Source organism: Pangasianodon hypophthalmus, chromosome 26, assembly GCF_027358585.1.
Source record: "Pangasianodon hypophthalmus isolate fPanHyp1 chromosome 26, fPanHyp1.pri, whole genome shotgun sequence".
Lineage (NCBI taxonomy): Eukaryota > Metazoa > Chordata > Actinopteri > Siluriformes > Pangasiidae > Pangasianodon > Pangasianodon hypophthalmus.
This window is the reverse complement of record NC_069735.1, coordinates 685,121-707,620: the sequence shown is the minus strand read 5'-3', so window position 1 is coordinate 707,620 and position 22,500 is coordinate 685,121. Positions and strand designations below refer to the sequence as shown.

Genomic DNA, 22,500 nt, shown 5'->3' with positions numbered 1-22,500 from the left:
TTAAACAAACTGCATCTTTGGCTCGTGCACATAACATTTGAAAAGCTGCTTTAGAGAGAAATGGAAAGAAAAAAGAGGCTTCTTACTAGTTATAATTGATATTTAACTGTTCTGTTCTTAATTATCTGGCCACTTGGATTCAATCATGTAGAAACAAATTAATCAAATAAAATATTGTTCACAGTGATGATCATACTAATGGGTTTCTTTTACAAATCTATAATAATAATAATAATAATAATAATAATAATAATAATAAAAAGTATAAACAATGTCACACTGAATCTTAATGCAATTAATAAAAAATACTAGAGAAAGTTAAAATATTAGAGTGCAGTCAGGTGATTCAGTTTAGCGGCTGAAAAGTTCAGGAAAGAAGGAAAGAAGAAACGATCATGAACAAGAAAGAAAGAAAATGTTCTAAAGAAAGAAGGAAAGCAAAAGTTTTAAATTAAGAAAGAAAAAGTAAAAAGAAAGTTTAAAAGAAAAAGATTTAAAGAAAAAAGAAAAACAGAAAAGAAAATGTTTTTAAAAAGAAGGAAATAAAAAGAAAAGAAAGCGTTTTCTAGAAAGAAAGAAAGAAAGAAAAGCTTAAAATTAAGAAAGAAAAAGTAAAAAGAAAGTTTAAAAGAAAATGTTTTTAAAGAAAGAAAGAAAAAGAAAGTCAAAAAAGTTTTAAAGAAATAAAGAAAGAAATGGTGTACTTAAAAACATTTTGTTGGTTATAATTAATTTTAATAAATGTAGAGGAATGAATGTATTAATATGTTACTATATTCCCAATACTACGTATATATTATTAAATATATATTATTATAACTATATCATCAGTAACTGACACATTTCTGCGGTGTGTAGTGCGGTGTGTAGTGCGGTGTGTAGTGCGCTGGTGTGTAGCGCGGTGTGTATTGCGGTGTGTAGTGCGGTGTGTAGTGCGCTGGTGTGTAGCGCGGTGTGTATTGCGGTGTGTAGTGCGGTGTGTAGTGTGCTGGTGTGTAGTGCGGTGTGTAGCGCGGTGTGTAGCGCGCTGGTGTGTAGCGCGGTGTGTAGTGTGCTGGTGTGTAGTGCGCTGGTGTGTAGCGCGGTGTGTAGTGTGCTGGTGTGTAGTGCGCTGGTGTGTAGTGCGCTGGTGTGTAGTGCGCAGGTGTGTAGTGCGCCGGTGTGTAGTGCGGTGTGTAGTGTGGTGTGTAGTGCGCTGGTGTGTAGTGCGCTGGTGTGTAGTGCGGTGTGTAGTGCGGTGTGTAGTGTGGTGTGTAGTGCGCTGGTGTGTAGTGCGCTGGTGTGTAGTGCGGTGTGTAGTGCGCTGGTGTGTAGCGCGGTGTGTAGTGCGCTGGTGTGTAGTGCGCTGGTGTGTAGTGTGCTGGTGTGTAGTGTGGTGTGTAGTGCGGTGTGTAGTGTGGTGTGTAGCGCGGTGTGTAGTGTGGTGTGTAGCGCGGTGTGTAGTGTGCTGGTGTGTAGTGCGCAGGTGTGTAGTGCGCAGGTGTGTAGTGCGCTGGTGTGTAGTGCGTTGTGTAGTGCGCTGGTGTGTAGTGCGTTGTGTAGTGCGGTGTGTAGTGCGGTGTGTAGTGCGCTGGTGTGTAGTGCGGTGTGTAGTGCGCTGGTGTGTAGTGCGCTGGTGTGCAGTGCGGTGTGTAGTGTGCTGGTGTGTAGTGTGCTGGTGTGTAGTGTGCTGGTGTGTAGTGCGCGGGTGTGTAGTGTGGTGTGTAGTGTGGTGTGTAGTGCGCGGGTGTGCAGTGCGCGGGTGTGCAGTGCGGTGTGTAGTGTGGTGTGTAGTGCGGTGTGTAGTGCGGTGTGCAGTGCGCGGGTGTGCAGTGCGCGGGTGTGTAGTGCGGTGTGTAGTGTGCTGGTGTGTAGTGCGGTGTGTAGTGTGCTGGTGTGTAGTGCGCGGGTGTGTAGTGTGGTGCGCAGTGCGCGGGTGTGTAGTGTGGTGTGCAGTGCGCGGGTGTGCAGTGCGCTGGTGTGTAGTGCGCTGGTGTGTAGTGCGCTGGTGTGTAGTGTGCGGGTGTGTAGTGCGCTGGTGTGTAGTGCGCGGATGTGTAGTGCAGTGTGTAGTGTGGTGTGTAGTGTGTTGTGTAGTGCGGTGTGTAGTGCGCTGGTGTGTAGTGCAGTGTGTAGTGCGGTGTGTAGTGTGTTGTGTAGTGCGGTGTGTAGTGCGGTGTGTAGTGCGCTGGTGTGTAGTGCGGTGTGTAGTGCGCTGGTGTGTAGTGCGCTGGTGTGTAGTGCGCTGGTGTGTAGTGCGTTGTGTAGTGCGCTGGTGTGTAGTGCGGTGTGTAGTGCGCTGGTGTGTAGTGCGGTGTGTAGTGCGGTGTGTAGTGTGCTGGTGTGTAGTGCGCTGGTGTGTAGTGCGCTGGTGTGTAGTGCGGTGTGTAGTGCGGTGTGTAGTGTGCTGGTGTGTAGTGCGCTGGTGTGTAGTGCGGTGTGTAGTGCGGTGTGTAGTGCGGTGTGTAGTGCGCTGGTGTGTAGTGCGGTGTGTAGTGCGGTGTGTAGTGTGCTGGTGTGTAGTGCGCTGGTGTGTAGTGCGGTGTGTAGTGCGGTGTGTAGTGTGCTGGTGTGTAGTGCGCTGGTGTGTAGTGCGTTGTGTAGTGCGCTGGTGTGTAGTGCGGTGTGTAGCGCGGTGTGTAGTGCGCTGTGTAGTGCGGTGTGTAGTGCGGTGTGTAGTGCGGTGTGTAGTGCGCTGGTGTGTAGTGCGGTGTGTAGTGCGGTGTGTAGTGCGGTGTGTAGTGCGCTGGTGTGTAGTGCAGTGTGTAGTGCGGTGTGTAGTGTGTTGTGTAGTGCGCTGGTGTGTAGTGCGGTGTGTAGTGCGGTGTGTAGTGCGCTGGTGTGTAGTGCGGTGTGTAGTGCACTGGTGTGTAGTGCGCTGGTGTGTAGTGCGCTGGTGTGTAGTGCGGTGTGTAGTGCGGTGTGTAGTGCGCTGGTGTGTAGTGCGTTGTGTAGTGCGCTGGTGTGTAGTGCGCTGGTGTGTAGTGCGGTGTGTAGTGCGGTGTGTAGTGCGCTGGTGTGTAGTGCGGTGTGTAGTGCGGTGTGTAGTGTGCTGGTGTGTAGTGTGCTGGTGTGTAGTGCGCTGTGTAGTGCGGTGTGTAGTGCGCTGGTGTGTAGTGCGCTGGTGTGTAGTGCGCTGGTGTGTAGTGCGGTGTGTAGTGCGCTGTGTAGTGCGGTGTGTAGTGCGCTGGTGTGTAGTGCGCTGGTGTGTAGTGCGTTGTGTAGTGCGCTGGTGTGTAGTGCGGTGTGTAGTGCGGTGTGTAGTGCGCTGGTGTGTAGTGCGCTGGTGTGTAGTGCGCGGGTGTGTAGTGCGCGGGTGTGTAGTGTGGTGTGTAGTGTGGTGTGTATTGCGGTGTGTAGTGCGCTGGTGTGTAGTGCGCTGGTGTGTAGTGCGTTGTGTAGTGCGGTGTGTAGTGCGGTGTGTAGTGCGCTGGTGTGTAGTGCGGTGTGTAGTGCGCTGGTGTGTAGTGCGGTGTGTAGTGCGCTGGTGTGTAGTGCGTTGTGTAGTGCGGTGTGTAGTGCGCTGGTGTGTAGTGCGCTGGTGTGTAGTGCGCTGGTGTGTAGTGCGGTGTGTAGTGCGCGGGTGTGTAGTGCGGTGTGTAGTGCGCTGGTGTGTAGTGCGGTGTGTAGTGCGCTGGTGTGTAGTGCGGTGTGTAGTGCGCTGGTGTGTAGTGCGCTGGTGTGTAGTGCGCTGGTGTGTAGTGCGGTGTGTAGTGCGCTGGTGTGTAGTGCGCTGGTCTGCTGTGTGTGTGAAGCGTTCAGGAATATTCATGTTAAAAGCTTTTCCATGTCACACTGTGTAAGGCCACACACACACACACACACACACACACACACACACAGAGGTCTATAAAGAGTAATGTTTAATTCAAATTATGTCAAAAAAACACCACAATAATCTTTCATAAAGAAAGAGCGTCTCCCATAGAAATACTCCGTGTTGCGTTACACGCGTCGCTTCTACCATTTCAAGTAAAGTAACTGCATCCGCACCGAGTGTCCTGAGTCCTGAGTGTGTGTTACGACCTTCACTAATCCCTCGCTACGCCGTCCGGCTCTTCTCCAGACCCACCAGCTCCATGCCCTCGCAGTACGACCGAGGACGAGAGGGTTTCACCTGAGACACGCAGAAGAACACACTTAATTACAATCTGCTTAAAATAATGACGTGTATTGGAAAATGTGTGTGTGTGTGTGTGTGTGTGTGTGTGTGAGTGTGTGTGTGTGTTAGAGTGTGTGTGTGTGTGTGTGTGTGTCTGTGTATGTGTGAGAGAGTGTGTGTGTGTGTGTGTGTGTGTGTGTGTGTGTGTGTGTGTGTGTGTAGGCCTGTCACGATAATTACATCATCGACTTATCCTCCGATATATAGACGTGACCTTGCTATTGTGTTTACATAAGAATGAATGTCACCGACATTTTAGCCACTCGCACCGCTTCTGTCCTCTCGCCTGCTCTACGGCTCTCAAATTAACATTCCGACTTCGAATATTCGCCAAATTTAAGATAAAAATGCACATTAGAACGCAAAAACTGTCTGCATTCAAATTTAAGATGTGTAGCAAGCACTAGCACTGATTTTATAAAACATACTGTTGAAAAAATGACACGCGAGATAGTGGAATTTTTGTTAACGGAGCCGGAGAGTCAATTTTATTTATCGTTTTGGTTTTATTTTATTTATGTTTTATTTATTTAGGATATTTAATTTTTTTTGACTTTCCAATTCCAATGTCTGAATATTCATCAGTGGCATAAAATGGTTTTAAACTCACAGTAATATCGTTTATCGCAATTATTTCTGGGACAAAAAAATCGTCCAACAAAAGTAGTTATCGTGACAGGCCTGTGTGTGTGTGTGTGTGTGTGTGTGTGTGTGTCTTACCGTGTTTGTATTTCTGAGCTGCTGTAGTAAAGGGAAAGGCGTCCACTGGATGGGTTCGATCGGCCAGCTGCACACGGACAGGTCACTCGCCTTTCCTGAATCGATCACGCCGTCCGCTAGGCTGCACATGCTCATGTCCCAATGATACTGAGAGCTAACAAACAAACAAACAAACAAACAAACAAAAAATACACAATGACGCAACTGTTAAATGTTAATCTTTCACAACTCCGTACATTTTAAATTCAAAAACTGAAACACTTTTTCAGTGACCAAAGATTTTAAAGTGTTGCTATGTGACAGATGTTCCGTTGATTCGCTCGCTGTTCTACGCAATCGTATCGCAGCGCTCTCATTGCTCCAGTTTGTGCCACAGAGTTATTACTGCCCCTAGTGGTCAAACATGGGAACTGCAACAAACGAGCACTAATAGAGGCCCATTGAGGCAGAATTCATACATGCAAAGAATTAAATCAAATGAATTTACACAAACAAAGGCAGAGTGTAAGTGCAGACAGTGTGTGTGTGTGATGTACAGAACTGTTTCATACCAATTGTAAGAAATATAGTAAAGATTGAGAGAGGGAATTATGGAGTGGATGTTTCCCTGAGAAAAAGCTGAGAAAAAGAAGAAAAGTGCGTCCAGTTTTTCGGGGGAAGTTTCAGGGGTTTTGAGATGTAGCTGAGGTGGAGATTTTGCTGAAACCTGGCAACCCTGGTTAATGATATTAGCTGTTCAGGAAACACAGCTGCTGTATGGAGCACAGATGAATAAATGAGCTGTTAGACTGTACGCTGGATGACTGTATGATGTTAACTATGATGGAGTTACATTAAAAATACTCTAAAAAGTCGTTATTAATGTCGTCCGTCCATCGAAAGCACACATTCGGTGACTTTCTGCCACACGTTCGGTGTATTTTTATATATAAAGTATAAATTCCATGCACTCCCACCTGTGAGGATACACCGTGTTGAGGTGTGTAACACTATCTGGGTAGGTGGAGGCGATGGAGAGTGTGTCGTCATGGTAACAGCAGGCGCGGTCCAGCGCTCTCATGTGCAGTAACTCATCAGAGCGGCTGAACGCGGTGTTGTCCAGAGAGTCCTCCGAGCCGGGCCAGGATCTTCTCCAAAAACGAGCTGACAGCTCATCGAAGTGGTTAAACCTGCGGTAACTTCACACACACACACACACACACACACACACACACACATTTTTCAGCTGCATACCTCAGTCCTGTGTGTTTCTGAGCGAGCGTACACTCCACACAGCCCCTCTGGTTTGTTTTGACTGACCAACGATTTCCTGCTCACACTTTCCAATAACAACAGCAAGACCAAAATAACATCTCATGCGCTCAGTGTAGTTGTTCTAGTGTGTGTGTGTGTGTGTGTGTGTGTGTGTGTGTGTGTGTGTGTGTGTACCTGCTCTGTGTCTGCTCTGCTTTGGCCTGAATAAGCATTTTCTTAAAGCGCTGTACAGCTAGATAAGCCAGGAGCCCCATCAGCGCTGCTATGGCGGCCAAAACACCAAAACACACACCGGCTAATCTCTGCTGCGTCATGCGGAGGTCACAGCGCTGACCCATGAACCAGAAATCCTCACCCACAGGACACCTACACACACACACACACACACACGCACAGCTAAAACAACAGTACCAACAACATACAGTATAGAAAATAACCAGACATTTATTCTCGATATATGATAAGACGGTGTGTCCATTAACATCAGGGCTGAACATACACTATATAATGATCGCTATAAGCCGTCACTTACTTAGCCGCCACCAGGGGGCACCGTAAATATATAAAAAGTATATTTTAGCAAAAGACAAGTACAAAAATTGAGCATAGTACACAAAGTTTCCAGAAAAACAGGACTTTTGGGGAAAAATTCATCAGATCTTTCAGGAATTTCATAATTTAAATGATTATTTATTCATTTATTTATAAAAATGTATTATGTATTAATTAATCAATCTTAATTATTTATTTGTTTGTTTTTTTGCATTTTTAATTGTTGACCTGTAATTCAGCAAAGTAGACATCTAGTCGTCTTTTTTGTACTTATAGCATAAAACTGCTTCTGGATATCGCTATGTTTAAACTCTTTTGTTAGCGATGCTAAATGCTGCAGATAAACAACAGCAAAGATCGGATCAAGTCGCAGTTCAATTCAAACACACACACACACACACACACACACACACACACACACACACACACAAATCTGTCAGTCACATAACACTGTTTTATCTTTTCTTAAAACCACAACATGGCGGCTTAAATCAGTGAGTCTGAAACTGAGAGCGCGCAGCATGGAAGCTCGTGTCCACCATCACAGCTCTCCTTATAACTCAACACCTACACCTAGGTTTTCCAGACTGATACTGACCCGGGGTTTGATCCGCCACATCGGCACCTGACGTGCAACTCGCGGCTCTCACAGTCTGCGCCTCACTTTTTTGTGTTATGAATTTAAATAAAAATGGATTAAATTTACTGTTTTGTTTCTTTGAAATTTTTGTGCATTTATTAAAAATCTAACTAAATTTACAAAAACTAACTGAAATTCTTGGCTTGATTTGTCATTATAGATCATGATGGATTATACCTTAAACCTGATAAAAATTTTATTCTATTTTAAATCCTGCATTCTTACGGGGCCCCTGGTGGTTTGGGGTTGCTAGGCAACTGCTTACACCACTTATAACTATTAACGGTCCTCATTAGCATGACCCTCACTGGCAGACTGGGTGCTGTCCGGACCGATGGACACAGATGCCGTGGTTCTTGCAGTACTCGGAGTGGCAGACGGATCTACAGGTGACGTTCCTCTCGAAAGAGACGCAGTAGAAGTCGGACGGACAAGAAAACAACCAAGAACACACATCACTGTGCAGACCTGAAACACACACACACACACACACACACACACACACACAGAGACAGAATAACACAAACTGGACCTCGGGTTTTGTATTGAAATATAAATCAGCATCATGTTACATTAAAGGAAAGGTTTTGGGTCACCACGAGCCACCAGAACATCTTCAGTGTGGCTTGGAAGTGATTGTACATGTCTCTGGACCTGTGTGTGTGTGTGTGTGTGTGTGTGTGTGTGTGTGTATGTGTGTGAGTGTTATTCTGACCTCCCACTGTGATGTTTTTCACCCGGACACCGCTCACAAAAACCCCCCGTGCTGGAAGCGGTCTCAGCCCTGCCTCTTGTAAGAGAGACTCCGCCCTCCCGAGCCACGAGACCGCCTCCGCTGTCCTGAACGTGACCACGGACTGCAGAACTGGACCGCTGAACGTTGATTTAAAAAAAAAATAATAATCACAGAAGTGGATTTATTCATTTGCCTGTATATTAACGTCAATATTGATGATGTTTGTACGATTACAGATGGATTACAGCAAACATCTGATAGAAATATACGTCATAAATATATAATATTGATGGTTGTTGCAGTTTATTAATAATTATAACACAAATTATCATCACAGTTAAGTAGTGATTACAGTATATAAGACGGTCATGACTGGTTAAGAGAATAAAGGCTAAAAATCTAACACCTGTAAACATCTCAACAATGAAACTATTAATGTTGAGCAATGCGTTACATCACAACCTCTTGGAGTAAACTATCACACACACACACACACCTATAATATGGTAAGTCGTTTTAGCTTTTGATGGCAGAACTGTAACACGTCATACTTTCATTTTTACTGGTAACAATACAATTTTTTTAGGCAGAATTTGAAATTAAATATTCAGAATTATATTTTTACTAGACAAAATTTATAGCTACGGAGCCCCTCAGGGGACGTGGTGATGGAAAAAAAATGAAATGGGAGGAAAATTTATATTTCAATGCTTTTGCATTCGCTCGCAAATCTTGGTGTTCCCTAAAAAACTTTTGCGTTCTCTCGCGAAGATATTTGAGTTCGCAAGAGAACAGAAAAAAAATTGAAATTTGCAATCGATTTGCATTGAAATATAAATTTTCCTCCCATCTCATATTTTTTCCATCATCCTGTCCCCTTAGGGGCTCCGTACATATCAAAGATATCTGTAATTCAACGCTGACTAAAAATTCCCGGTCCACATATCCACATATTCCAGGTCTATCTTCCATCTTCCAGGTATTCAGTGTTGACTAGTAAAAATTCAGATTTTTGTGAATTCACATATTTACACAAGATGTTTTCATTTCAGATCTCTAAAATATAACTGTAGATCTCTGTAATTTAATTAAGACTAGTTGAAACTGAAGCGTGGAATTCTTACTAGTCAAATTTGTATGAATTTTTTAAATTTGGTGAATTTTGTCTAGTAAAAATACAATTTGTGCTAGTAAAAAATATAATTAATTCAAATTTTGTCACACATATATCTTGAATTTGAATTCTGACTAGTAAAGGTTGCATTTTAAAAAAAGTAAAAAGTTGACTTGCTACTACTGAAAGCTAAAACAGCTTGCCATGATACACTCCTCGTGACTTCCCTACCTGAGCCAGGTAACATGCTGGCCTTGGTATCCTGCCACATTTTGTAAAAATGGTTCCACCTGCATACAGAAGATCAACAATCCATATCGATTAAGCAATGAATCATTCTGAACGTCAAATTTACAGAACGTGAAAAAAAAAATCGAATTTATTAAGAACACGATAAATATTTTTAGGCACAGACCAACAAAACCAGATGTTAAACAGATGATGTTCAATGTGACTAAAATTTGTATTTATCTGTATCTTTTGTCATTTCAACATCATTAAAATACCATTAACATAATCTTGGTAATATTCATATCATTTATAAAGCATTCCTGGGCAGGTGTGTATAAAATTTCTGAGATTTACTAATAAACATATTCTTCGAATTGTATTTAACAACTAAAAAAAAAAAACCTCTTATTTGAAAGTTGAGTAAAACTGTGTTATAAAAGTTCTCAGAGCCACAAGGAGTAGGAGTTAACCCTAGGAGGAAATCATGTAGTAATCGCCATACATCAATAAACCACGCCCCCTTTCTGTAGGAGGAGCCAAAAGAAGTGACGCAGTGTACAATCACATCAATACCTCCACGAGTCCTGCGTACGGGGGCGAGTTTTCCTCCAGTATCACCTGCAGCAGCACTTGGAATGTTTCCACTAAAACACACAATAATATATTTTATTGATTAGTTTCCAAGAGCAGCAGCTCTGACTGTAGTGCAGCTGCAAGTCACAGGTTTACATTACAACGTTATCGTTTCTATAGCAACAGCTCGTTAAAAAGATCGTTGATATGCTGAGGTTTTCCTGCAAGGAGACGTTTAATAAACATTTATGGAAGGAGTCTCCAGTGTCAGGAGCTGATGCTTTGAAATTTGTTTTTTTTTTTTTGTCTCAAGAGGGAGAGAAAAAGAGGGACTGGTGAAGGAACGAATGTTTATAGCTGCTATAATTAAATGTAACTGTAAAAGGATAAAAAGTATGACGTGCTGTTCTTTAAAGAATAAAAACAGCAAATTGCCGTGGTATAAGAGGAATGAAACAACCTGTTATTGGAAAATAACTATATCGAAAGTATCAGCTTCTTGGGTTGTAACAGTAACTCTGCTGTTCATCGTTGATTATTTTCCTACAACAGCACAACCCGAAGAGTTTTATTCCTGCCATAATTAATGGTGTGATTCGATGTGCGTCTGTGTAATTACGCACCACTGATGTTTGCTGGTTGGTCCTCCGTGATGAAGACCCGCCCCTTGTGTGACCAGTCTTTGTCGGTTTTCGTAGCGAAGGTGCGGCGCGAAGACGTTTGAGTGGTTCCAGGTGTTAAAGGTGTGTGTGTTCCAGGCTGAGAGCGAGTGTTTGTGTGTGCTTGCTGTGTTGTTGTGGTTGATGCTGCTGTTGATGTTGCTGCTGTTGATGCTGTTGATGTTGTTGTTATTGTTGTTGCTGATGCTGTTGTTGATGTTGCTGCTGTTGATGCTGTTGATGTTGTTGTTGCTGATGCTGTTGATGTTGTTGTTGCTGATGCTGTTGTTGTCGTTGCTGATGCTGTTGTTGTTGTTGCTGTTGCTGATGCTGTTGTTGTTGTTGCTGATGCTGTTGTTGTTGTTGCTGATGTTGTTGTTGTTGTTGTTGTTGCTGTTGTTGCTGTAGTATTGTGCCGCTGGACGATCGGCGTGTTTCTGCTTGTAGTGAGGAGGTTTGGGATTCGTGTCTCAGCCCATCGGGTCGTCGTTATATGGCGACCCGTCTGACTGGTGTGAAGGTTTGCCGGTGGTGTGCTGGTGGTAACGGCGTCGAGTGTGTGTGTCGACGGAGATGTGAGACGTGACGGTGGTGTAACAGCAGGATTCGGAGTCGTAGGTGTCGCGGGATCGTTCCTGGAAGTCGATGAAGTGTAGTGTGTGACGGTCGTCGGTCTAGATTCAGCGCTAAGAGTCGTCACGTGAGACGGATTATTTGACTCTGATGTTATAGTTATTATCTCGTTATCGTTATCTTTTTGCGTCTGTATTTCAGTGCCAGTGCTAGATTTTGTTTCCGTTGTGTCATATGGAGCCTCGAGCGTCGTGGTAGGATCATTTCGCTGGGTGGTGATAAGAGACGTTAGGAAGCTAGTCGGAAGCGTGGTAGCGTTCATCGGATCACCCTGACCGAGTGTGTTTGCTGAATACGAGGCTGATGCAGAGGTGAAGTCCTGTCTCGTTGATGGAACAGAACTCCAATCCGACTGCGTAGGAAGAATTTCAGAAGACGTGTGCTGCGTGTTAGCGTCACTCATCTGTTGCTCAGTAGTTTGCTCAGGGACTGCAGTGTGTTCACTGTGGATGGTGTGTGAAGCCTGTGTGGTAGCTGACTCAGGTGGTGTCGAGTCAGTGTTGGGGGAACTGGTGTAATACGGAGTGTATGAGTAATACTCTGTCCTTTTCCTGTTTGCAGTATTTTCCGAAGCGTCTACGTGACTATCTGAAAGCGTTGACGCATCAATCTGACGATGTGAAACTGAAGAGATGGGAGTGTCAGTCACGGTGTTTGAATCATCAACCAGCGACGAGTGTGTATGAATAGAAACATTTTCATTGATATGAGTCGATCGGGGTAAGCGATTCGTTCGGCTCGCCTCTATCTCCGACGTGTCCGTGTTTGCTGATGACCTCATCGCGCCGCCGCTTATATACGTGACACTGCTGAACTTGGAGACCTCGAGCTCTGACACCGAGTCACTTGGAAAGTTCGATTCATCAGTGACGGACAAATCTGCGTTGTTTTGGTTCATATGATTAGGATGAGGAAAGCGATTAGTCGTGAATGTTTCGCTCGAATGACGAACCGCATTTCTTCCCTCATTGGCTGTGTGCGATGATGACATCACTGACGCGTCACGTCCGTCAGTGACATCATGAAAACGCTGCGATTCAGAAGTCTCGAGTTCTGTGACTGAAGCTTCATTTCCAAGAGTAGTTAAATGAGGTCGACTGACCGTAGATGCTGATGACATCACGGTGATGTCACCACTATGAAAGATTTTTGAGGCAAGTGCATTGAGCGCATCGGAGCGAACTAACGGCGCGTCCCTGTCATTATGTGCATCCGAGTATATTTTTGTAGTATGTGGAGCTTTTTCCGGAAGCGTGCTCGCTCCCGTATTTGAATTTGCGCTCGTCGCTGTGGTCAGCGTGCTCACAGAAAGTCCCGGCCATCGTGTTTCAGCACTCGAGAGACTCGAATCTTGTTCTTTTTCTGTAAACGAGAGCTTGGAATCAGTGAGTGAGTGCGTAGCCGTGTAAGCGAGGTCAGAGATCACGCTTCCAGCTTTTTCCTGTCCATTGTGTGTGCTTTCCTGTGGAACAAAAGGGAGCCTGGTCTTATCGCCCGATCCGGAGTACCCTCCGCCCTGACGAACACTCGCAGTCCAGAGTGTGTGCGCAATCCTGAGCCCAAAAATGTACAGGAGGCGGGTCACGCCGGTGGAGCGGTCCCGAGAGGGAGACGCGAGGTCGCGGTCGGAGTCCGTGTACGGAATTTGAGATGGATCAGGATCCTCCTCTGATGTGTTAAATCCTGGGAAACAATAACACACACACACACGCACACCCACACACGCACACACACCCACACACACACACACACACACACACACACACACACGCACACGCACACACACACTGATATGAATGGAAACAGGAATTTCTTGAACACTTCAAGGGCAGAGATTTTCAACCCTGAAGGAACTGAAGGAACTACTGAATGTTTTTCCCTCTGAAACGTTTAAATAATTTTCCACTTTTCACTTTTTTGAACTTTATGGACCTCTGAACAATTCAAATTCGGATCATTTAAGATGAAAATAAAATGTTTTATACAGAAACTTGACATAATCACGAGTCATCAGTAAATTGTTGCTTTCATGTAGAAAAGAGATCAAAACTTTTCGTTTTTAAACTTCACTCTTCCACGCAGTACACACACTTTACTCAGACGTACCTCTCGCGGATCTCTGACGTTTTTGTCTGACGTCACGTTCTCGCCCTTCCCCTCTACTACAACTGCGTCATTCCCAAATTTCATCCTCACGTCTGTATCCCTGTCTAGACGAACGACTTTAATCCAGACGGTTTGATTCTGGCGTGCGTAGATAATCAACCTACAGACGATCCGATTCTGGTTCTGATCGCTGCTGGTTTTCAGACGTAAAGGAAAGGCGTAGCGATCAGAACCGCTCCTCCGCAGACTCGCGTCACTTCTGACAGGACGATCTCGCCACATTTATCTACGTTTATATGGATCAACTCGTTTATAAACTACAGCTCCGTCAGGGACGTGGAGCTTCGAGGCTCATCAGCATCATCATGTGTATTGGAGCTGTTAGTGCTTTTTATTACAATTTAAACACATTACGTTTCTTCCCTTCCTGTAAGAAAGTTTAGGCTAATAACTTAATAAACACTAATAAACACTAATAAACACGCTAACGTCTAGATGTTAGTCTTTAATGTTAGTCTGCTGAGCTTTAGGTGAATAAACGTCCTAGTATTCGATATAAACTAATAGCTAAAAACCTGTAACACTTTTCAATGATAATTTGATGATAGCTAATAATTCATTTTAATAGTTAGCCTACTAAACTTCAGATTAATCAACTGATGAGAAACGCTTTAGTGTTTAGTAAAAGCTAACGGAATAAACACTGTAACGTCTATAAAGCTAATAACGTCTATATTTAGCAAAAGACTAGCTAATCATTTACATATTTCTTTAACGTTAGCCTTGTTGACTTTTCGAATAATCAACGAACAACTTCCTCCACTCGTTCTAATACGTTATCGTTTCCATAGTAACAGCTCACACATGGATAATCTAAAGCTACGAATTAAAAAGAACTTCTTAACGACAAGGAAATACTCGTTGATATGGAAGGAGTCTCCAGTGTCAGTGATTTGTAACAGTTTTCCAAGATGGAAGGAGGAGTTTACGGTCTGCGGTTTCTCTGTAACATAGCTACGTCTTTTTTTTTTTTTTATATTATTATTATTAGCTTCAAGGGAGAGAATAACTTGAAGCTGGTGACTTTTTTATAGCTGCTATAACGTAAGTGATAACACTATTAACGAAAAAATATGACGACTCGTTCGTGAGTAAATAATAAATTGTAATTTCTCGTACAGAAGTAAAGCACTTTCGGAAGTGTCCTGTCGTGTTTTATTCCTTACATAATTTAATAGTAGCTAATAATTACTATATTTACAGCATATATACTTATATATAAAGCTAATAACTTCTATATTTAGCAAAAAAAAACTGACTATTTTATATATTTCTTTAACGTCAGCCTTGTTAACCTTTAGATTAATCAACGAACAATTTCCTCCGCTCTAATACATTCTAATATGTCATCGTTTCCATAGTAACGGCTCATAATCTAAAGCTACGCATTAAAAAGAACTTGTTAACCGACAAAACAATCCACTGATGTGGAAGGAGTCTCCAGTGTCAGCGATTTCAGTTTATGTTATCGATCTTTAAATTATTAAACTGATGTTTTAGTATATTAAAGTTTAGTAAATAAAAGTGTAACAGCGATGAGACTGATATATACGTTTTATTCAGTACAGGAATAAACTCCCAGGCGTGTGAGAGGTGAGAGCGAAGGTGTGGCGGTTATTCGCTGCGTGTGAGCCAGTGGATTACTCTGGGATCCAGTAGATTACTCTGGGATCCAGTGGATTACTCTGGGATCCGCCAGCGATGGAGTCTGTCAGAGCTGCTGGCTTTAGGTTCAGTGTGTAAGAGAGAAATGCAGCAGCTCACCTGTGATGAAGGTAAACAGCAGACAGACGTGCAGAAGTCGCATGTTGTGACAGGAAACATTCCCTCAGACAGAATAAACTCCACACCGCTGCAGCTCTCTCAGGACCTCTGAAGGAACCGAATCCGCGTTTAGAGGAAACATCTCACTCACACACACACACACACACGCGCGCGCGCGCTTTTAGTGTATTACCTTCTTTTTATTACATTTATTTAATGACTCTCAGTCTCTCACTGCTAACAGAAGCGCCTCACACACTCACACACACTCACACACACTCACAGCGCGCGCGCGACACGACACCCAGCCGAACGGAGAGACGCGCAAAAAACAGACGGACGGACGGAGGCGCGCACGCGCACGCACACGCGCGCACACGCGCGCCCCCTGCAAGCTGGACCGCGCGCGCCGCCATCTGACTGCAATTAAAGGCCTTTTCGCTGCAGGGAGCGCGCGCAAGACACCGGAAACCCCTTACTGTCTCATAAAGATGGAGTCTGTACAACTGAAACCTGCTGAGGGTCCGAGCTCTGACACACACACACACACACACACATTCACACACTCATTCACTCACACACACACACACTCACACACTCATTCACTCACACACACACAATCACACTCACACACACTCACACACACACACTCACACACACTCATTCACTCACACTCACACACTCACACACACTCATTCACTCACACTCACACACACACAATCACACTCACACACACTCACACACACACACTCACACACACTCATTCACTCACACTCACACACTCTCACTCACACACACACACACACACTCTCACACACACAATCACACTCACACACACACTCACACACACACAATCACACTAACACACACTCACACACACACACTCACACACACTCATTCACTCACACTCACATACACACACACACACTCATTCACTCACACACACACACACACACACACTCATTCACTCACACTCACACACACACACACACTCATTCACTCACACTCACACACACACACACACACTCATTCACTCACACTCACACACTCACACACACACACACACTCATTCACTCACACACACACACACTCATTCACTCACACTCACACACACACACACACACACACACTCCCTCACTCACACTCACACACTCTCACTCACACACACACACACACACTCTCACACACACAATCACACTCACACACACACTCACACACACACAATCACACTAACACACACTCACACACACACACTCACACACACTCATTCACTCACACTCACACACACACACACACACTCATTCACTCACACTCACATACACACACACACACTCATTCACTCACACACACACACACACACACACTCATTCACTCACACTCACACACACACACACACTCATTCACTCACACTCACACACACACACACACACTCATTCACTCACACTCACACACTCACACACACACACACACTCATTCACTCACACACACACACACTCATTCACTCACACTCACACACACACACACACACACACACACTCCCTCACTCACACTCACACATTCACTCACACACGTACACACACACACGCACACACACACACTCTCACTCACACACTCACACACACACTCTCACACACACATTCACTCACTCACACACACACACATTCACTCACATACACACACACACTTTAAATATAAACTCACGTGTGCACAGGAAAGTCACGTGGTTTTTACACACCTTTCACATGCAGTGTGTTTTTACATTCAAGTGTGATTTGTTTAAAACAATTTCTTTTCATCCTTTTTAAAATTTATTTATTTATTTATTTATTTATTTATTAAGAGTGATACTCACCTTCTCATTCCTTTTCTACACACGAGTCATTTAATTTCGCGTGATTAATTTATTTTATTTGATGTTTTATTGATGGTTGTGAGTCTCAGTTACTGTTTTACAAATCACTTATTTTCACGCGATTGTTTTTTTAAATAATTAATTTTAAGATTAATTTATTTTCATGCACTTTTACATGATTAACTATTTGCACATGTAAATTTTTTTTACACATTTTTCACATGTAGGACGTGATTTTAGTGTCACGTGACTTTTACTCCATTCATTTATTTTCACATGTGAAGTTTATTTCCTCCAACACAGCAAACCATCATCAACAAAATATTTAAAGTTTGAGTCCCAGACACACATATGGAAATGCCTGAAGCCACACACACACACAGAGACAGAGGGAGGGAGTGTGTGTGTGTGTGTGTGTGTGTGTGTGTTATGGCTCTTCAGAAGGAAAGGTTACACACAGTGACTCCTGACACTCACAGGAGGAAACATGTAGCTTCCTTTACTCTGAGCTTCACTGGCCTTCAACTCAACCTGCTTTAAACTGCTACAGAGTGCGGGACGATGTCCGATCAGAATCCAATCTTCTGCTTCATCAGATGTAGCCAAGACAAATCTAATACACTCCAGAGCAAAAAATAAAGGTCCAAGCCCAAAATGTCAAAATGACATTGTCCAAAATAAAATAAATATACATTTTAAATGAATAAACTGTTGATCTTTAACGAAACTATTTATCTGTTCTAACAAAAATCATCGTCATTAACCCTTTCATGCACAGCGTCCACACTCAGGGACAGTCAATTTCAGGCTCTTTTGTATGTTTTAGAAAACTATAAGATGTAAAATCACCTCCAAATCATTTCTTTCTTTCTTTCTTCTTGTTTCTTTACTTTATTTCTAAAGCACAATTAATCACAGCAGCAGCTGACCAACGTGCTGTACAAAGATAAATCCGAGAGCTTTACTGTAAATTAAAGCAAATAAACTTCTCTAGCTCTCTAGAATATTTGTCACTCATTCTTTAGTAACTTTTATTAATAACAAAAAAAAAGATTTTTAAAAACTAAGTTTTGTTTGTTTTAAATTAGTGGACTTTTTTTACTTCTTTGCTTCATGCAGCAGGTCTAAACATTTTTTTATGTTCAAAAATTATATTTTCTAAAAAAAAAAAAAAAAAAAAGTCTTCAGCGTTATATATTTTAGACCTGACTGTTAATACATTAAAACATTATAAGATTTGTCTTTTTATTGTTTAATGTTACTATTTTTACTGTTTTGGCCTCAATCCATTTATTTTTTTTTAATATTTTGATATTTAAACAGAATCAAAATTAATAAAAATCTTGCAATTTTAAATAAAAAAGACAATATCTAAAGAATCTGCTTATGTGTATAAATAATTTATGCATGAAAGGATTAGAACTGCTTGTTTTTGTTTAAAAAAAAAAATACTATTTTCTCTCTCTCAAAAAAAAGGCTATGTTCAGATAAACGTTTATTTGCACAATTCCATTTTTCTTTTACATTAAAGTGTGTTGGGAAAAGTCACATGAATCATCTATCGGATATCCATCTAATCTCAGACAACATGCAGAAGCGTCTCAGGTCCGATTGTGGGGGAAAAAAATCTAATTTTTTTGTGTCTGGAAAGAAATTAATGCGAAAAATTCAGTTAAACTTTACATTGTGAACTAAGTGCAGAGTTTTTTCCTGCAAATCCCCGGCGATGGAACAGCGTTCAGAACTTAGTTAAACTTTTTGATAATAACTTTAAAAACTCTCTAAAATATCAATAAGACAGTTCTGATCAATTCGTTTTGATTGTAAGCTGATAAAAGAGGATTTAAACGATATTGAATAAACAGATATAAAGATAAGATAATATTCGTCTCGATTCATTTCCAGACACACGTCCAGAATCGTAGCAGATTATATTTCTATCATCTTCTTCATTTCTGAACTGAAGTGAGACGTAAATAAATACGTAAATAAATGCTCCGAAATCTAAATCAGGGATGTAGAGACTTTATTCTGGTCATGTTTCTGTGAAAGGTTTCTATTTTAATGAAAGATAAACGGTATCCAAACATCCTGCAGCAGGTTGGCGAGATCCTGCCGATCCCAAATCAAGTCCAGCGCAGGATTACGAGCAGGTTTACTTCTACAGCTGAACACAACACACACTTCACGCCGGTGCGACACGTTAGCCATCACGGACGTCTCTCCACACACACACACACACACACACACACACACAGCTCTGTACCTGAAAAGAAGGAAAATATAATAACGTTAATCTCTAACGCTCGACAGATGAACAGAAGGAGAGTAAAGAAATATAAAGAATTATACGTTTATGGTATGAGCCGCGCTGGAGTTCTGACTTACAGCGAACGATAAGCGCTCATTCGTAGACATCCTTCTTATCTGCGATGTACTGAACGATTTCCGCAGGAGTCATCAGCTTCTCCGCTTCGGCATCCGGAATCTCAAAACCTGCACAGACAGACAGACGAAAGCGTTTATCATCAGCGAAGCGTCCGCCGTACACGTCCCTGTGAACGAGCTGTTGCTATAGAAACGATAACGTATCAGAGCGAGTGCATTAATATAAACCTGCGCTACTGTCAGAGCTGCTGTTATAGAAAACTAATCAACACCTTCTGAACCAATCAGAATCCAGAATTCGACAGCTCTGTGGTGCGAATTAAAAATCAGTAAAGAAATCATCAGTACGAACCGAATTCGTCCTCCATGGCCATGATGATCTCCACTTGGTCCAGACTGTCCAGGCCCAAATCCTTCATGAAGTGAGATGTGACCTGAAGCTGACAGAGAAACACGACGAGGTCAGGATCCGTAAAAACAAACACGCAGGAACGATGATTTCTGTCCGTCTGGGTTTCCTCCGGGTTCTCCGGTTTCCTCCCATCTCACAAAAACAAGCATGCTGATGGATCGGCTACGCTATTAAGCGACTACGTGACGTCTGATGGCACCAGCTCTAACGGAGGGGTTCCTCAGCAACGTGGGGACGAAGATACTGATCACACAATCACAAATTTTATTTTTAGCTGTAAATAATTTTATAAACTTTACTGTTTTTTCTTTAATGAGTAAACTCAAGACATAAAATCTCAATCAGCATCACAAAATGTTCCTACAGTTCAAGGAGGGGGGCGTATACTTATGCAACACACACACAGTAAGTCACGTAATACCACAGAACGTGTCTGATCTGCTGCTGCTCTCCGGAGAACCTCCTGATGCCTTACCTGCTCTGGATTGATCTTGTCGTACAGTTTGAGGACGTAGAGCACGCGATCTCTGATAGATTCCAGGGTTAAAGGTGGAAGGTCGCCGTAGCGCCGCCGCTGCAACCCAGCGAGAGTCTGACGGAGGAGAAGGAGGTTAGAAGAGGCGGCGCTCGCTGCAGTCACACTGTTTAACATGTGAACGTGTTACATTCTGCTGAGTTTGGACCAACAGAGACGTGATGAACATCAGTGCTAAACTAACCCCTGGACTGAATCCTGACTTTAGAGTCAAAAAAACTTCTAAACATCACGTCTGTGTTAGAAAGATGATATTCAGGGTCAAAGGTTAAATAAATACATAATTATTCCAAGCAGCGTTTATATTAAACGTGAAACTTGCGTGAGATTTTGGTGCTTATTTACCGCACCGTAACGGATTTCGTGTTTATTTACGGTGATAACGAGAACAGCTCTAACAACTCGGATGAAAACAAGACGTTCTGAAAATACCGTTTAGAACAAAACGTCCTGAGTTAACGTGAGCGTTACTGGCATCAGCATGAGCCGTTAACGACGGAGGAAGCTGCGTTTGTGAAACTACTAACGAGTAACAGGCGTAACGTCTCATATTTGAAAAGTATTTATTATTTATTCGCAGCAGAGCGCTGCTGAATTCTCCATTCTGATTGGTCAGAAATCACAAGTGTATATTAATGCACTCGTTCTAATACGTTATCGTTTCTATAGTGATAAACGTGCGTAATCATCGATGTGGTGAATTTCTGTAAGGAGATGTTTATTTAACATTTATGGAAGGAGTCTCCAGTGTCAGCGCTCTGTAACAGTGTTTTTACGTCTTATGCTTTGCGGTTTCTCTGTAACATGACGAGCTTGGGTTTTTTTTTGTCTTATTAACAACAATAGAGAGAATAAAGAGATTCTGGTGAGGGAACGACTGTTTATAGCTGCCGTAGCGTAAGTGACAGCTTCTTTTGCTGACGTTCCTCAACGTTAAATGTAACTATAATCGGATAAAAAGTACACCATGTCATTCTTTAATGAATAGATTAAATTGTAATCGTTAGTAAGGCGCTGTGGTGGAAGAGGAATAAATCACTCAGGGACGTGCCGTTATGGGAAAATAATCAGTGCTGTAACAGTAACTCCACTGTGTCACACCTCCCTGTCGCTGATTATTTTCCTACAACAGCACAACACACAAGTGTTTTATTCTGTATACAATTCATTAATTCTTCCTGTAACCCAAATTACAACATATAAACATATATAAACATATATAAACATATAAACATATATAAACATATAAACATATAAACACATATATAAACATATAAACATGTCCAGCCGTCTCTTTAACGACCAAAGCGTGATGAGCAAAATAACGAACAAATTTTACAGATTTTGAAAGTAGCTAGTTAGTGAGCTAGTTAGTTAGTTAGTTAGTGATCATGACGCACTGCAGGACTGTGAGGTTAACAGGAGGCTGACAGGAGGTTGTGCAGGTGTCAGGTGTGATTTCTGGGCGAGTGAGAGTGTTTATAGTGAGCGCTGATACAGTGCGCGCGCGGAGGTCACCTGCGTGTCGGTCACCGGGAGAGAAACTCACACTGACCTGCGCGAGCAGCGGCTTGTGTCCCGCCGCCAGGTGAGAGAACATTCGGCCCCGGCTGAGAGGAAGCGCCGCCGCCGCCGCCGCGGAGACACCAGGCCGGTTAAACACCACCGCGCCGCGGCTCAGTGTCCGGACACACCGGGAGAGGACGCGCGCCGCCATCTTTCACCCGCTCAACTTCCCACAATGCAACACGACCTCCTAATGCTGCTGCTGCTGCTTCTGCGCGGGTTTATGGCGGGCTGCAGCGCGGGTTGTGGTGGATACCGCCACCTACAGACCCGGAGGATAACAGCGGTACAGCCTGCGGCACAGATTTCAGCACGCCTACTGTTACTTCCACTATATATACATACAATATATAACTATATACACTACATAACTTCCACTATATATACATACAATATATAACTATATACACTACATAACTTCTACTACACATACATACAATATATAACTATATACACTACATAACTTCTACTACATATATATACAATATATAACTATATACACTACATAACTTCTACTACATATATATACAATATATAACTATATACACTACATAACTTCCACTA

The 22,500-nt window shown here is 42.8% G+C and overlaps 3 protein-coding genes across 3 annotated transcripts in view; 1 reads left to right on the top strand and 2 right to left on the bottom strand.

Moving 5' to 3' along the window:
• Positions 1-94, top strand: part of cacng3a (calcium channel, voltage-dependent, gamma subunit 3a) — a 6,125-nt gene extending 6,031 nt beyond the window's left edge. The window contains exon 4 of the mRNA XM_034300403.2: positions 1-94. This exon is cut by the window's left edge and continues 641 nt beyond it. The gene's annotated coding sequence lies outside the window, so the exon portion shown is untranslated.
• A 3,731-nt stretch (positions 95-3,825) lies between these two features.
• Positions 3,826-15,560, bottom strand: si:ch211-14k19.8 (mucin-5AC). The gene is made up of 11 exons (XM_053230175.1): positions 15,377-15,560; positions 15,184-15,291; positions 10,585-12,936; positions 9,962-10,032; positions 9,389-9,447; positions 8,023-8,180; positions 7,616-7,775; positions 6,290-6,481; positions 5,818-6,039; positions 4,862-5,015; positions 3,826-4,096 (listed from the first exon to the last, which is right to left on the bottom strand). Exons 2-11 carry the CDS (start codon positions 15,224-15,226, stop codon positions 4,022-4,024), a joined length of 3,486 nt encoding a protein of 1,161 aa, XP_053086150.1. The 5' UTR covers positions 15,227-15,291; positions 15,377-15,560; the 3' UTR covers positions 3,826-4,021.
• Positions 15,561-19,044: 3,484 nt separating this feature from the next.
• ndufab1a (NADH:ubiquinone oxidoreductase subunit AB1a) lies at positions 19,045-22,131 on the bottom strand. The gene is made up of 5 exons (XM_026929186.3): positions 21,926-22,131; positions 20,311-20,427; positions 19,776-19,863; positions 19,424-19,531; positions 19,045-19,301 (listed from the first exon to the last, which is right to left on the bottom strand). Exons 1-4 carry the CDS (start codon positions 22,085-22,087, stop codon positions 19,440-19,442), a joined length of 459 nt encoding a protein of 152 aa, XP_026784987.2. The 5' UTR covers positions 22,088-22,131; the 3' UTR covers positions 19,045-19,301; positions 19,424-19,439.
• Between the last annotated feature and the right edge of the window lie 369 nt (positions 22,132-22,500).